We start from the raw sequence: 15,118 nt of genomic DNA, 5'->3' as shown, positions 1-15,118 counted from the left end.
CAATGGCATGTATAAGCTAACAAAGTAAATGTTAACGTGAAATGAATGTAAAGTTAGCCATTAGTATGGTTAACAAACACAGTTATAGATATGTGATGACGTTATTTTATATAAATGCATGAATCTATCATGAAAATATGTTGAATTGATTTGGTTGATGTGGATTGGTCTCGATTTAATATTACAGGGAAGGTTAGATATTTATAAAAGGGCTATATTGAATATAAAAAAAAAATTAATTCGTAAACTCCGGTAATGTCTCGTACCCTATTCCGGCAATGAATACGGGTAGGGGTATTACATGCCAATACTAAAGAAATGGAGAGGATGGGTAAGCTTTACGCTTAGTAAGTTCATATGAAAATAATAAGCAATTACTACCATGCTTTTCAAGATAAAACACTATAATTGTACAATTACACATATTCAGGACAGGCTGTTTTCTGGAGTCCCGATGTTAAAAAAAATCATTCTCAAGTTACAAAACTTGAAATCCAATTCCGTAAATTTTCTATGAAACTAGACTCATATGTCTACTTACTAATTTTTTTCTAGAATTTTTGGTCAGGTCATTTAGTACAGTTTATTAGTTAAAGTCTCCCCTGTTTCAGGGTATGACTACTTTGACCTCTGTGCACTACGAACCAAATTTCTCCCTGTACAGAATTCCAACGACCATGAAGTTTGTTTCCCTTAAAAATAGACTCAGTAAGGAATCCATCCATGTAAGTATGACTCTTAATAATTTTTTTACAATTTATGGTGAATTTCTAAAGTCAGAATAGGGAATCTCGAATTCATTCAGACCCTGTTTCACAAGAATTCAAATATCACACAATATAGAATTCTTTTGCTTCCCCTATTTCTTTCATGTGAAACTCATTAAGCTTTATTTTCATATATCATTTGCATTTTTATTCAATTTCCACAATTTTAGTGAATTTTCAAAGTCATGCAACCTGTGCTGTCCAAAGACTGTTTTACCACTAAAATTCATTCTTACATAATTCCACTTAATCCATTTTGTCTTATCGAAATTCACCCAATTATCGAGCACATTGCTCATAATTTTTCATAAACATATACCTACACTTATTCATCATATAATCATGTTCAATTGTATTTTTACTTAATCGATTTTCCGTTGAACTCTTGAATAATAAGCGATACTCAATTGCTCACATATTTTCACACTTGTAGCCAAAGCTATCTGCACGCATAGTAGCTCGCACATAGTACTACACATGCGACCAATTATCCGGTACACGTAGTAGCCTGCACTTAGTACTACACACGTGACCAATTATCCGGTACACATAGTAGCCTGCACTTAGTACTACACACGTGACCTAACCATCTGATACACGTAGTAGCCTGCACTTAGTACAACACACGTGATCACAATTTTCGGGTACGCATACTAGCCTGCACTTAGTACTACACATGCGACCTCACAATAGATCATTCGTATCGTTTTTATTCCGAAGGTTCAATCGGGAAATTCCTCACTTTTCAACATTTTACTAAATTGTCCGTAATCAATTTAAATTCATAATTTACATCAAATAACCATTTGATAGGCAGCCACATTTCATATGATATCATAACATAAAAAGAATCGATAGATTATTTGTAACACCCCCTAACCCCAAACCATCCCGGAAGAGGGTTATGGAGCATTACTGGAGTTTACAGAATAATTACACATAATTCCATTATTTTCTTATGTTCATGTCAAAATTGTCTTCTTGAGCAACAGTCACTAAAATAATTATATCTGGAGCTACGAAACTCCAAATTAAGTTCCGTTAATTTTCCTTAAAACTAGACTCATATACCTTTCTACCATAAAATTTTCAGAATTTTTGATTTAGCCAATTAGTACAGTTTATTTCTAAAAGTTTACCCTGTTTTGCTGTCCAACAGTTCTGACCTCTCTTCACTAAAAATTATTTATCTCATAATTCGGGACTCAGATGATGTTCCTATCTATCCCTCTTGAAAATAGACTCGATAAGGATTTTAACTATATAAATTAAAACTCATAATTATTTTTGTATAATTTCTAATGATTTTCTAAAATCAGAACAGAGGATCTCAAAGTCATTCAGACTCTGTCTCACAACAATTTAAATATCTCATAACATAAAACCCAATTGCATGCACCGTTTCCTCTATATGAAACTAGACTCATCAAGCTTTAATCTCATATTTTATTCAGCCCTTAATTCAATTTCAAAAATTTATGGTGAATTTCAAAAGTTACACTACTGAAGGCCATATTTATTCATTTACCACTATTATTCACTAAATCCATACAATATCATTTCATCCTTACATTTACAATTTCAAAATGACACACACATAAGACATCCTAGGTACATGCCATTACCAATAATTAACACACTTTACCTTAATGAATTCGGAATCGAACTGGGATGCTGATTCAACGTTCTATCTTTACTAAACCATAAAAATTCTATACAAGTCATATATCTCAATTCACATTTCAATTCATCAAGTGGCATCAATTATCATCCATTTGAACTTCACTCATTTCATGAACCTTTTGGTTCATATTTTCAATCTCATATCTCAATTTCAATTCTCAATTCAATTTCTCATTTCATTCCAATAGCTCAATCAATCAAATTCACTGGATTTATCTTTTCACTTATTTACCCCTATTAACAAGACTCGGACTCTGATAGATACGCGGATTCCTCCCAAACGCACCGGAATATTAAACCCAAACACACCCGGAATATTATAAATCCTCCATCACACACCAGTATATCATATCCTCCCAAACACACCAATAAGGCATTAAATGCCTCTTCGGATAAATCGAAGTACATAATAACAGAAACATCTTCTCAGTCAAACTACAATCCCCTCATCACATCACAAATCCAATGGCATGCCATTTGTATCCAATCTGGTCCGATACTGTTAATAGGGTATTTGATTCACTTTCTCAATTTAATAAATCTTTCATCAATATACCATTCTAATAATCACATATTTTCACACATTTTCACAATTTCATACATTTTCATTCAATTCAACAAATATATTTCAATTATTCACATTAATTCATAATCCAATACAACTCAATTCACTTTTCAATATCAAATATTCAATTATCACAAATCTCATATATTCATATCAATTCCCTCATATTTCTAATCAATATAAATTTTCAATATAACATTCATTCAATATTCAAATTTTTACATAGATCATATATATATATATATATATATATATTATAATTTCAATCAATATAAATTCAATCAAAATGATTTCAATCAATATAAATTTGGTAAATTCATCACATACTAAAATCAATCAATTTCACTAGTAAAACATCATAATTCTAACACTAACAATTGTCATATGTATATAAATATAACAAATAATAACTAGGTTCGGATTATAGAAATACAAACCGTATTTTCCGAGCTTTTCCAAGCTTTTCCTCGTCGACTTTGCTATTTCCTTACTTAGTCGAAACTTCTCGAGACAACATTAGCAAATTAATTTTGAACCTTGAAACCCCAAATTTTCCTTTTTCTTTTTCTTTCTTTCTTTCTCCCTGTTTCTTCTCTGCTTTCGTTTCCACATTCATTTCTTTTCCTTTATTTCCTTTTATTTACTTTACTTTTAATAATATATAATATACTTATATAATAAGCAAACATATATGTGTATTACAAGTGTATGTATATCATTGGTACACATATAATTTTTTTACCACACACTTGTATTACTTTTATTCATTTTATAATATAATATCAATTTAAATAATAATAACAATAACAATAATAATTAAATATAAAACTATAATAAATAATAATAATAATTTAATATATATTTTAACACATAAAATCTCAGATTTTTATGTTTATACCATCTCACTTAGGACAAATGGCATAATTGCCATTTTGGTCCTCTTCATTTTCTTTTAATCTACAATTCAACTTTCATCCTTTATTCAATTTAGACATTTTTCCTAATTACTCTTAATTAAGCTAAATTTACTTAATTAAACTCTAATTAACCACTCATTTTACTTCGTAAATATTTTTAATAAATACTTACGAATCCGTTTTTTAGAAACGGAGACCCGAAAATACACTGTTTCGGTAACGGTAAAATTCGGGTTATTACAATTCTCTCCCCCTTAAGAAATTTCGTCCTCGAAATTTACCTAAAAGAGATGTGGGGGTTTAGTGATCTCACTGTTTCTTTCGGTTCCCATGTTGCTTCCTCGATGATATGACTTTACCATTCAAGCTAATATCTCAACTGACTCTTTTTTTTTTTGAAATTTTACATGGCCCAATGAACAAGAACTCAACTTCTTTTCAACCCGATCTTCAAAATTTTCTTCCAAACTGAATCTTTAAGAAATATCATATCACTAACAAAATACTTGATATCCTAACGTTTCAAGTCCACATATAATTCCTGTCTGTCAAAACTAAAAACTGCTTTCAATCTATCTCGAATCACTTCCACTTTTCTTCAATTTCACAAATTAAACAATTCCGCATATTCTTTTTCTCACTGTATTTAATCAGATCTCATGCAGTTTTACATCATAATCATTCAGAACTTTATACAGTGCTGAAAACTGTTATTACGTACCCAGAACTTTTTGTACTTGTTCTATAATCAGAGTATAAACCACGTATCTCAATTAAAAAAAATAATAGAAACCACCATACCATGAAATCTGATAATCTCAGAAACCTATATTTCAGACAATTATTAAGAAATTTATTCATACCTGAATAGAATTTGCAGACTTTACCATACCTTCGACGATTATTCAAATACAGTCTTTCTTTTTTTAAAGATCGAGATAATTCCAATTCAAACCCATAGAAATTATATCCCACTTCCATTCGATATCCTTTCTAGTCATAATGATTACGAAGATATCTCATCGATATAAACATTTATATGTAAATTCAAAGTATTGCTTTTCTTTTCCCGATCTTCAATACATCATCTCAAATCATCAGTACATCTTATTCTTCCGAATGCATAGACATAGTACTACTATAATTTCATGCAAATTCTCCTGTATACGTTCTGAATCTCTCTGTTCAGCTTTTATTTCTAAATAGCAAACAACTATCATATCCAATCCAAAATGTTTTTAATCAGAAATCATCTGTATACTATATCCATTTAACCGATAACTCATTACCACATTTTTGAACTTTGCAGACCTGCTGTAGAGAAGTAAGTTTAACCTTTATTTCGACTAGAATTGAGCGATCATTAGATAATGACAATAGAGTGTTCATAGTTCATAACACAAAGCAAAACTTTCAATGCTGAGTATTCATAACTCCATTTGCTTTTTCCTGGATGATATTCAATTATCAAATCATGATCTCTTAGTGCAAAGACAACATGTATCAAATAATTCTTCTCATGTAATTCTAACTCTCCAAAACATGATTCATTAGTTTTCTTTCTTGCATCAAAACACTGCTATCCCTGTAAATCACAAGTTTCTTCACCGGATTTCAGTCTAAACCAGAACTAATACTTCAGTTAACTGAGCTTTCAACTAATCAAAACCTTGCTAACGTCTATCAGATCATTCCAATTCCACATCTTTCTGTAATAACCGACTAGTTTTAGAAAACCTCTGATTTCAAATATATTTTCACTATCATTTCAGTTACAAAATCTATAGCACATTCAACTTCTTCAATCAACAGTAGTTCGGGCAATTCTTCTGGAAACACATTAGAATTCTCTTGCACTATTGCCACTGATTTAAACCTTAACTTAAATATTTTAATATTCAATACATAAATAAGGTAAATATTATGACCCCTTTCCGGCATATATCTGTGTTGGCATGTTCAATATCACAATAGACAATTAGCTCAATCTTCTCTGATTCAACAAAACATTTCATCATTCTATCCTTGCAGTATAATATACTTTTGCTTATAATTTACCACCATATCATGCAGAATTAACCATTCCATTTTTGAGATTACATCAAACAGTAAGAACATCAAATCGATCAGAAAACAGTAGTATCATTATCAAACAATTCCTGCAGATCTTATCAGCCCATAAATACTAATCTGAAAAATTTAATGCTTCAACCCAAAAATTTCAGCAAACCCAACAGGCAAATTTTTAATAGATACTGAACTTATGTAATCTTAGGAATAGTCAAACCAATATCAATTTAAAATAATCATATTAGTGTCGATAAAGAAGGAAATACCTGTAATGATATTCGGTAGAGAAACATCTTCTTATATACAATTAACATATGCCCTGACTGATATTCATTCTCCAGATTTTATAGTGAAATCCTTTATCACACTTCGACTACCACTCGCATTTCTGGGTTACAGAGTAATCTACCTCTAATAACTGTAGTATTCTGTCTTGAAATTTAAATAATATCTTTTTCAACTCTCTTCAATCAATCACTAAGATAATGATCAAAAAAATCATATCTAACTCATATTCTGCTCTTTATTCTACATTCTTCGACTTTATATTTTCATTTTAAACCATCTTCAAACCACTTGTATCATACAGTTTCTATCGGAATATACCCTCTGATGTATTTATTTAATCAAACAAATTCCTTCGTGCACGATTGCGTTATATGATCTGTTTAAGCTTCAAGAATTACATGCGTTTCGATCAAGAAATCTCGATCGATATATATATTTTTCTTTCAGAACTCATCTCAAAAAACTTTCAAATAACCCATTCTTAATCACAACATAATCAATGTTTTCTACCACCGGTAAGCTGAATCTTTTAACAGGAATATCATACCCTTCTAATATTTAATCGGTGATCAGAACAATTCATTTACAATCCCGATAATATTCTCTAACCAGATTTCAGTTTTTTCAAGATCATTCTCAACTGTAATTCTCAATTCATCCACACCATATATATACATGTCCGGATCATTAACAGCAGATAACTTACCCGTTCGGACAAGCTCTATACCTTGAACCACTTGAGGAACCGATTAAGAAAGCAGGAGGGCGATATTATAACAAATACAATTTCTTCTATTTCTTGAAGAACATCGGTTATAATTCTAAATAATTATGTATCATTTTTTTCTATTATTTCATCAGTCATCATTCAAGAATTAATTACCCATTGAGTTTATACCCAGTGTTGTTGATTCAGTTTTCATCTAATTCACGAGACTATTCGTCTCCAGTACACATTTCATAATCAATACCATCGATATTTTTGTCTAAGATTTTCACTATAAAACAGTACCAAACAAATATATCAACATCCGATCCCGACTCAATTTCGACTCAATTATGGCATGTACCTCTAGACTCAATTCCGAGCTCGATTTAGTCCGAGAATCGACTAAACCTGAATAGCTCTAATACCAACAATTGTAGCACCCCCTAACCCAAAACCATCCCAGAAGAGGGTTATGGAGCATTACCGGAGTTTACAAAATAATTACACATAATTCCATTATTTTCTTATGTTCATGTCAAAACTGTCTTCTTGAGCAACAGTCACTAAAATAATTATATCTGGAGCTACGAAACTCCAAATTAAGTTCCATTAATTTTTCTTAAAACTAGACTCATATACCTTTCTACCATAAAATTTTCAGAATTTTTGATTTAGCCAATTAGTACAGTTTATTTCTAAAAGTTTACCTTGTTTCGCTGTCCAACAGTTCTGACCTCTCTTCACTAAAAATTATTTATCTCATAATTCGAGACTCGGATGATGTTCCTATCTATCCCTCTTGAAAATAGACTCGATAAGGATTTTAACTATATAAATTAAAACTCATAATTATTTTTTTATAATTTCTAATGATTTTCTAAAATCAGAATAGAGGATCTCAAAGTCATTCAGACTCTGTCTCACAATAATTTAAATATCTCATAACATAAAATCCAATTGCATGCACCGTTTCCTCTATATGAAACTAGACTCATCAGGCTTTAATCTCATATTTTATTCAGCCCTTAATTCAATTTCAAAAATTTATGGTGAATTTCAAAAGTTACACTACTGAAGGCCATATTTATTCATTTACCACTATTATTCACTAAATCCATACAATATCATTTCATCCTTACATTTACAATTTCAAAATGACACACACATAAGACATCCTAGGTACATGCCATTACCAATAATTAACACACTTTACCTTAATGAATTCGGAATCGAACTGGGATGCTGATTCAACGTTCTATCTTTACTAAACCATAAAAATTCTATACAAGTCATATATCTCAATTCACATTTCAATTCATCAAGTGGCATCAATTATCATCTATTTGAACTTCACTCATTTCATGAACCTTTTGGTTCATATTTTCAATCTCATATCTCAATTTCAATTCTCAATTCAATTTCTCATTTCATTCCAATAGCTCAATCAATCAAATTCACTCGATTTATCTTTTCACTTATTTACCCCTATTAACAAGACTCGGACTCTGATAGATACGCGAATTCCTCCCAAACACACCAGAATATCCAACCCAAACACACCCGGAATATTATAAATCCTCCATAACACACCAGTATATCATATCCTCCCAAACACACTAATAAGACATTAAATGCCTCTTCGGATAAATCGAAGTATATAATAACAGAAACATCTTATCGGCCGAACTACAATCTCCTCATCACATCACAAATCCAATGGCATGCCATTTGTATCCAATCTGGTCCGATACTATTAATAGGGTATTTGATTTACTTTCTCAATTTAATAAATATTTCATCAATATACCATACTAATAATCACATATTTTCACACAGTTTCACAATTTCATACATTTTCATTCAATTCAACAAATATATTTCAATTATTCACATTAATTCATAATCCAATACAACTTAATTCACTTTTCAATATCAAATATTCAATTATCACAAATCTCATATATTAATATCAATTCCTCATATTTCCAATCAATATAATTTTTCAATATAACATTCATTCAATATTCAAATTTTACATAGATCATATATATATATATATATATATATATATATATATATATAATTTCAATCAATATAAATTCAATCAAAATAATTTCAATCAATATAAATTTGATAAATTCATCACATACCAAAATCAATCCATTTCACTAGTAAAACATCATAATTCTAACACTAACAATTGTCATATGTATATAAATATAACAAATAATAACTAGGTTCGGATTATAGAAATACAAACCGTATTTTCCGAGCTTTTCCAAGCTTTTCCTCGTCGACTTTGCTATTTCCTTACTTAGCCGAAACTTCTTGAGACAACATTAGCAAATTAACTTTGAACCTTGAAACCCCAAATTTTCCTTTTTCTTTTTCTTTCTTTCTTTCTCCCCTGTTTCTTCTCTGTTTCGTTTCCACATTCTGTTTCTTTTCCTTTATTTCCTTTTTATTTACTTTACTTTTAATAATATATAATATACTTATATAATAAGCAAACATATATGTGTATTACAAGTGTATGTATATCATTGGTACACATATAATTTTTTTTACCACACACTTGTCTTACTTTTATTCATTTTATAATATAATATCAATTTAAATAATAATAACAATAACAATAATAATTAAATATAAAACTATAATAAATAATAATAATTTAATATATATTTTAACACATAAAAATCTCAGATTTTTTTGTTTATACCGCCTCACTTAGGACAAATGACATAATTGTCATTTTGGTCCTCTTCATTTTCTTTTAATCTACAATTCAACTTTCATCCTTTATTCAATTTAGACATTTTTCCTAATTACTCTTAATTAAGCTAAATTTACTTAATTAAACTCTAATTAACCACTCATTTTACTTCGTAAATATTTTTAATAAATATTTACGAATCCGTTTTTCAAAAACGGAGACCCAAAAATACACTGTTTCGGTAACGGTAAAATTCGAGTTATTACATTATTTATGTACGAATTTACTCGAAGTGTCGATCTCACTATCCATAGTACCAATTTTCCATTCATAGTATAATAAGACATAACTCAAATATCAAATCAGCTTTTAAGAATTTACATAACATATATCACTTATCATGTATCTTCATTTTCTTGCATTTCATGTAACATTCTTTCATGTCATATTTCCACATCATAAACACCATTCCATCAACTTTTCCAATATATTAAATCATAAAATATATGCAATAATAGTAAGAAATATAATTCAAACATAACATTGCATTATTATTATCATATGAACTTACCTCGATCCAGAAACAGTAACTTACCATTTTAGTCCATAACCTTGTATTTTCCCGATGTAAGCCTGAATCTCGATTTCCTTCATCTATAATATCACATTTAGCCTAATAATTAGTCACACTATTCATACGGGTCCAAAAATCATATTTTTAAAAAATTTCATTTTGACCCCTAAACTTTTGCATATTTGCACTTTTTCCCCAAGGTTCGAAAATTAAACTTCATCCTATTTTCTTATGTTTTATGACATGCTGATCATTTTTCCCTTCTATGGCAACATCAAATTCTCACTCTAACATGTACTTATGACTATTAGGTATTTTTACCGATTAAACCCTTTTGCTCGTTTTCACTTAAAACCGAGTAGCACAAGTTGTCTAACATAATTTAAAACCTCATATTCTATCATAAAACACCAAAATACACAAATTTCACCTCTGGGTATTTTTCCAAATATGAACCCTAGGTTGAATTATTGCTAGCATAAGCTAAATCAAGTTACCGGGACTCCAAAAACGTAAAAATCATTAAAAACGAGGCTAGAATGGACTTACAATCGAGCTTGGAAGCTTGAAACCCTAGCCATGGAGTCTCCCTTGGTATACACGTCCATGGTGAAGAAGATGAGCAAAATTGGCTTTTAATTTTATATTTTAATTCATTTTACCCCTAAATGACCAAAATGCCCTTACTACTAAACTTTCCAAAAATTCCATTCATGTCCAATATTTGTCCATAAACTTTGAAATTGGTCAAATTGCTATTTAAGACCTCCTAATTAATATTTCAAAGCAATTTCATACTAGAAACTTCTAGAATGCAAGTTTTGTAACTTATTCAATTTAGTCCCTAACTTCAAATTAAGCACTTTATGCATAGAATTTCTTCACGAAATTTTCACACAATCATGCAGTCATATCATAGACCTTAAAATAATCATAAAATAATTATTTCTATCTCGGATTTATGGTCACGAAACCACTATTCTGATTAGGCCCTAATTTAGGATATTACAAAAGGAGAGTTATTATGACAAAAACGTGAAAAGTGAAAGCTCCAAAATTGTATCTTTTTTAGGTATGTATTTATTTAAAAATAAACTTAAGATTTCAAAATTTGAAAGAGGATGAAGGTTGTAGGGTGTTTCTGCATAAAATAATAAAAGAAAGTTACCGAAATAACCCTAGCCGGCAATTTGGACTAGAACCGAAATTATTGTCCACAACACGGTCAACTGTCCCGTTAAACTAGTCGTTTTCGTAGCTAAAAAGTCTCGTCGTAACTGAAATTTAAAGGCTCACGTCCCAAAAATATCCAAAATAATTTTAAAAAAGATATTTCCTGCCAGCCTTCTTTTTTTCTTTTATTGTTTTTCATCGACACAAATTTATTTGTTTCCGTTTGAAGCCAGATCATTATCATCTCATCATCATCATGACCCAATTTTGCCCCAAAATGGTTAAACTCAACCTTAGACGCAGATTTCAGCGTCGCGTTTTGATTTTGCGACGCTGCATTCATTGCTTTTGGGACCGCTTCCTCATGTGCTCCCTAGGGAAGCCCATTAAGACTCGGTATCGAATGTTATCCTCCACCTCCTCCTCCGTGCATCCACCGCCTTCCGCCTCCGTACATCCTCCTCCTGTTTGTCACCATGGCCGTCATGACCATAAGGACTCGGATTTGGTTCCATTGAAGATCAGTCTCTTGGGTGATTCTCAAATTGGAAAAACTAGTTTTCTGGTTAGCCCCATTACCTTAATCTATTTTTACTTAAAGAATTTAATTGAATACCCTATTCAAATGCATATTTTGCCGTGGTATTTGAAGATGAAATACATTGGAGATGAGAATGATGATGAACAAGAAGACAGTCAAGAGAAAGGGTTGAATTTGATGGATAAAACATTTTTTGTGAGTGGAGCAAGAATTTATTACAGCATCTGGGAAGTTGATGGTAATCCATTTCTTTTCTTTCAAAAAATTTCATGTTTTCCCTTTTACTTTTGCTTTTATGGCACCAACAATCTATTCATTTTCTTTTCCGATTGAAAAACAGGGGTTGAGAAATTTCAGGATCATCTTCCCCTGGCTTGCAAAGACTCTGTAGCAATCCTTTTCATGTTTGATCTAACAAGCAGGTGTACTTTAAACAAGTGTGTACTCATATTATCCATTCCTATATCTCTATTTCAGTCGACAATGAGAATGAATTATTGTAATATTGCTTAATGTCTGCCCCTGCCACTTCAAAATTTGGGTAATATTCTAATTCAAATGGGGGTCTTTATTCTGTTGTTGCAGTGTCATAAGCTGGTATCAAGAAGCCAGGAAATGGAATCAGGTATTCACTTTCATTGCTTCTGTTCCAGGTTTAAAGATTTGTCACTATATGTTTGACGAAATGTCTCATTCTTATGAAAAACTTCGATTGTGCAGACAGCAATACTGATTATGATAGGAACCAAATTCGATGATTTCATTCAACTTCCCATAGATCTGCAGTGGACAATTGCTAGTCAGGTAAACTTTTACACAGTTCTTGTTGAACCTTTGAATCATTAGCCAAAATGTCCAAAAACATATTCCACTTGCTTTGGACAATTTTCAAACAACAAAATCAATGTTTTATAATTAAAATTGGAGAACAAATGAAGTAAATCAAGGGAAGAAAACACCCCATTTTTATGGAGATTGTTGTCTCTCACCCTTCACCAAATCCTGTCATCTAAATTTGATTAATTTGATTGCAAGTGTTAAGATATTCAGCATACTGGTATAAGTACCATGGAGGCCCTCGTATTAGGATTCGGATTGAACTTGGCCCCTCTACTAAAAAAAAATGAGCAAATTAGTCCTTGTACATAAGATTAAAGAACAAATTGGTCCTCTATTTAAAAGTTTCATTCATTTCTATGGTTAAAAACTGGTCTTTGTATCTTAACATGAGGTACATGTGGCATGCCATGTGCAATTGTCTGGTTATTCGGTAAGCTATATCAGTTTTTAACAGTATAAATGATGAAAATTTGAACTGAAAGGATCAAATTTCTCTTTGATTTAAATGTATAGAGATTGATTTACTCATTTGTTGAGTAAAGGGATAATCTGACTCTTACTACACGGGCTTCCATGATACTTTTACCTTGAAGTATCATACCTCATAATTATATCCATATGTTAGAAAACAAATATAGAATACGAGTACTTTAGGGGTGAATAACATAGATTTCAAGCACACCAACAATCCCTACATATGAAATGAGTCTTAAATGAGTGTTTCTCTTAGTTGTAGTTGGAATATGTTTATACCCTTGATTTGTTGTCCTGATTGCAATGCTCAATAAAGTTCGTTATTGTCTCTTAAGAATATTTTCTTAACTGGGTTCTTATTTATACGGCAATGACAGGCAAGAGCATATGCCAAGGCTCTGAATGCGACGTTGTTCTTTTCAAGTGCTACATACAACATCAATGTGAACAAGATTTTCAAGTTCATCACAGCCAAACTCTTTGACCTGCCTTGGACAGTGGAACGCAATCTTAACATAGGAGAACCCATCATTGATTTCTAAAACTTCCTGTTGTTGTAATGTAGATATATAGAGAAAGTTTCCAAAGAGATTGATCCTAAGCCAACCGGTCACCAGATTTTTATGTTTGGTGATGATTCGAGTTGTTTCACTGTGGGGAGAAAAGCCCATATTTAAGCAATGAATAGCATTTGAGTTGTTCAACAATTGTAGCCCAAAAAAGACCCTACACGAAACGTATAGTGACCACAATTGGCATTTCTAAACAAAAAATGCCTTGGAAGAAAGTAGAAGATCAGATTAAAAGAGAGGATTAAACATGAAAAAGAATCATGGCAATACTCTTCAAGTTTTTAGGCCAGGTCACCAGCTTGGCTTGCTCGGGTTTGGATAAAAAAAATTATTTTATTTTCTTTTTATAATTAATATTTTTATTTTATATGAATTTAATTATAAATATTAAAAAAATTAATAATAAATTCATACCAGTAAGTCGATTAGCAGTGACCAAAACTTGGTGCAAATCAACAAAATCAACACATTCAATTTTATCGATTTTTGGTCAAATAGGTTATTTTGGCTAAATCAGGTTAGTGTTTGATTAAAATGGTTAAGTTGCTTATCTGTTAAAATGAAATCCTTGACTGAACCGATTAGCTTGATTTACTTTAATATATAATTTTGGCTTAAACAATAAAATGGTATCTAAATTATACTAATCTTTTTAAATTAATAATTTTTTTTTTTTGCCTAGCTAAACTATTAAGTCATTACCTATTTTATCCCATTGTAATCCTGTTTGAAAAAAAATCAGCCAATCATAACTTCTCATGTATATTTCTATTTAATTTAGTCTTTTTTTTTCGTCAAACAAATTTTATCAAATTTTCTTACATTTTCTCATCAACCAAACATTAAAATAAAGATGAAACTTTTAAGGGTAAAATGGGTCACTTAGCATTCAACAACGGCTTTTACAGCTCGAATTTTGATGGGTTTTCTTCATTCAAGCCAAATTACGTGTATTTCTCGGGGTTCAGAGGCTTGATTGCTCATAAAAGGCGTAGAGTTACAGCTGCTGCTTCACTCAGTTTGGGTGCTCGAAACGGCATTTCTTCGAGCGTTGGGAGGATCATGAACGAGTTCAATAGAGAGATTAAGTTTCATTGTGAAATAATCCCGATCGGGTTTGCTTCGATTGGGTTCGATTCCTAGGATAGCAATGGAGTGAGGGATGACGGTGGCGGTGTTTTGGAGGTTGAAGGTTTGCCTTTAAATGGAGTCGAAGTTGAGACCTCAAA

At 31.0% G+C, this 15,118-nt stretch overlaps 1 protein-coding gene and 1 long non-coding RNA gene across 3 annotated transcripts; one reads left to right on the top strand and one right to left on the bottom strand.

Moving 5' to 3' along the window:
- Positions 1 to 10,136: 10,136 nt before the first annotated feature.
- LOC128286514 (uncharacterized) lies at positions 10,137 to 10,909 on the bottom strand. The gene is made up of 2 exons (XR_008277098.1): positions 10,839 to 10,909; positions 10,137 to 10,369 (listed from the first exon to the last, which is right to left on the bottom strand). It is a non-coding gene; the product is annotated as an uncharacterized LOC128286514 (long non-coding RNA).
- A 636-nt stretch (positions 10,910 to 11,545) lies between these two features.
- LOC108462957 (septum-promoting GTP-binding protein 1-like) lies at positions 11,546 to 14,024 on the top strand. 2 transcript variants are annotated; one of them, XM_017762874.2, is made up of 6 exons: positions 11,546 to 12,027; positions 12,115 to 12,241; positions 12,344 to 12,425; positions 12,589 to 12,628; positions 12,724 to 12,807; positions 13,695 to 14,024. In XM_017762874.2, the coding sequence occupies exons 1-6, from the start codon at positions 11,719 to 11,721 to the stop codon at positions 13,857 to 13,859; spliced, it is 807 nt and encodes a 268-aa protein (XP_017618363.1). In that variant the 5' UTR covers positions 11,546 to 11,718; the 3' UTR covers positions 13,860 to 14,024. The 2 variants fall into 2 exon arrangements, with proteins under 2 accessions (XP_017618363.1, XP_017618362.1); XM_017762873.2 differs by having other exon boundaries at positions 11,547 to 12,027; positions 12,344 to 12,440.
- The last annotated feature ends 1,094 nt before the right edge of the window (positions 14,025 to 15,118 follow it).

The sequence above is a fragment of the Gossypium arboreum genome, chromosome 13 (genome assembly GCF_025698485.1).
Source record: "Gossypium arboreum isolate Shixiya-1 chromosome 13, ASM2569848v2, whole genome shotgun sequence".
Lineage (NCBI taxonomy): Eukaryota > Viridiplantae > Streptophyta > Magnoliopsida > Malvales > Malvaceae > Gossypium > Gossypium arboreum.
This window is presented reverse-complemented; position numbering and strand designations above follow the sequence as displayed.

What these genes read in the sequence shown, in the direction of transcription:
- LOC108462957 (XM_017762873.2), top strand. Translation starts at nt 11,719, where the DNA reads ATGACCCAATTTTGCCCCAAAATGGTTAAACTCAACCTTAGACGCAGA. An exon ending in TTGGAAAAACTAGTTTTCTG is followed by an intron (nt 12,028 to 12,114) that starts GTTAGCCCCATT and finishes TGGTATTTGAAG; the next exon opens with ATGAAATACATTGGAGATGA. An exon ending in AGTGGACAATTGCTAGTCAG is followed by an intron (nt 12,808 to 13,694) that starts GTAAACTTTTAC and finishes CGGCAATGACAG; the next exon opens with GCAAGAGCATATGCCAAGGC.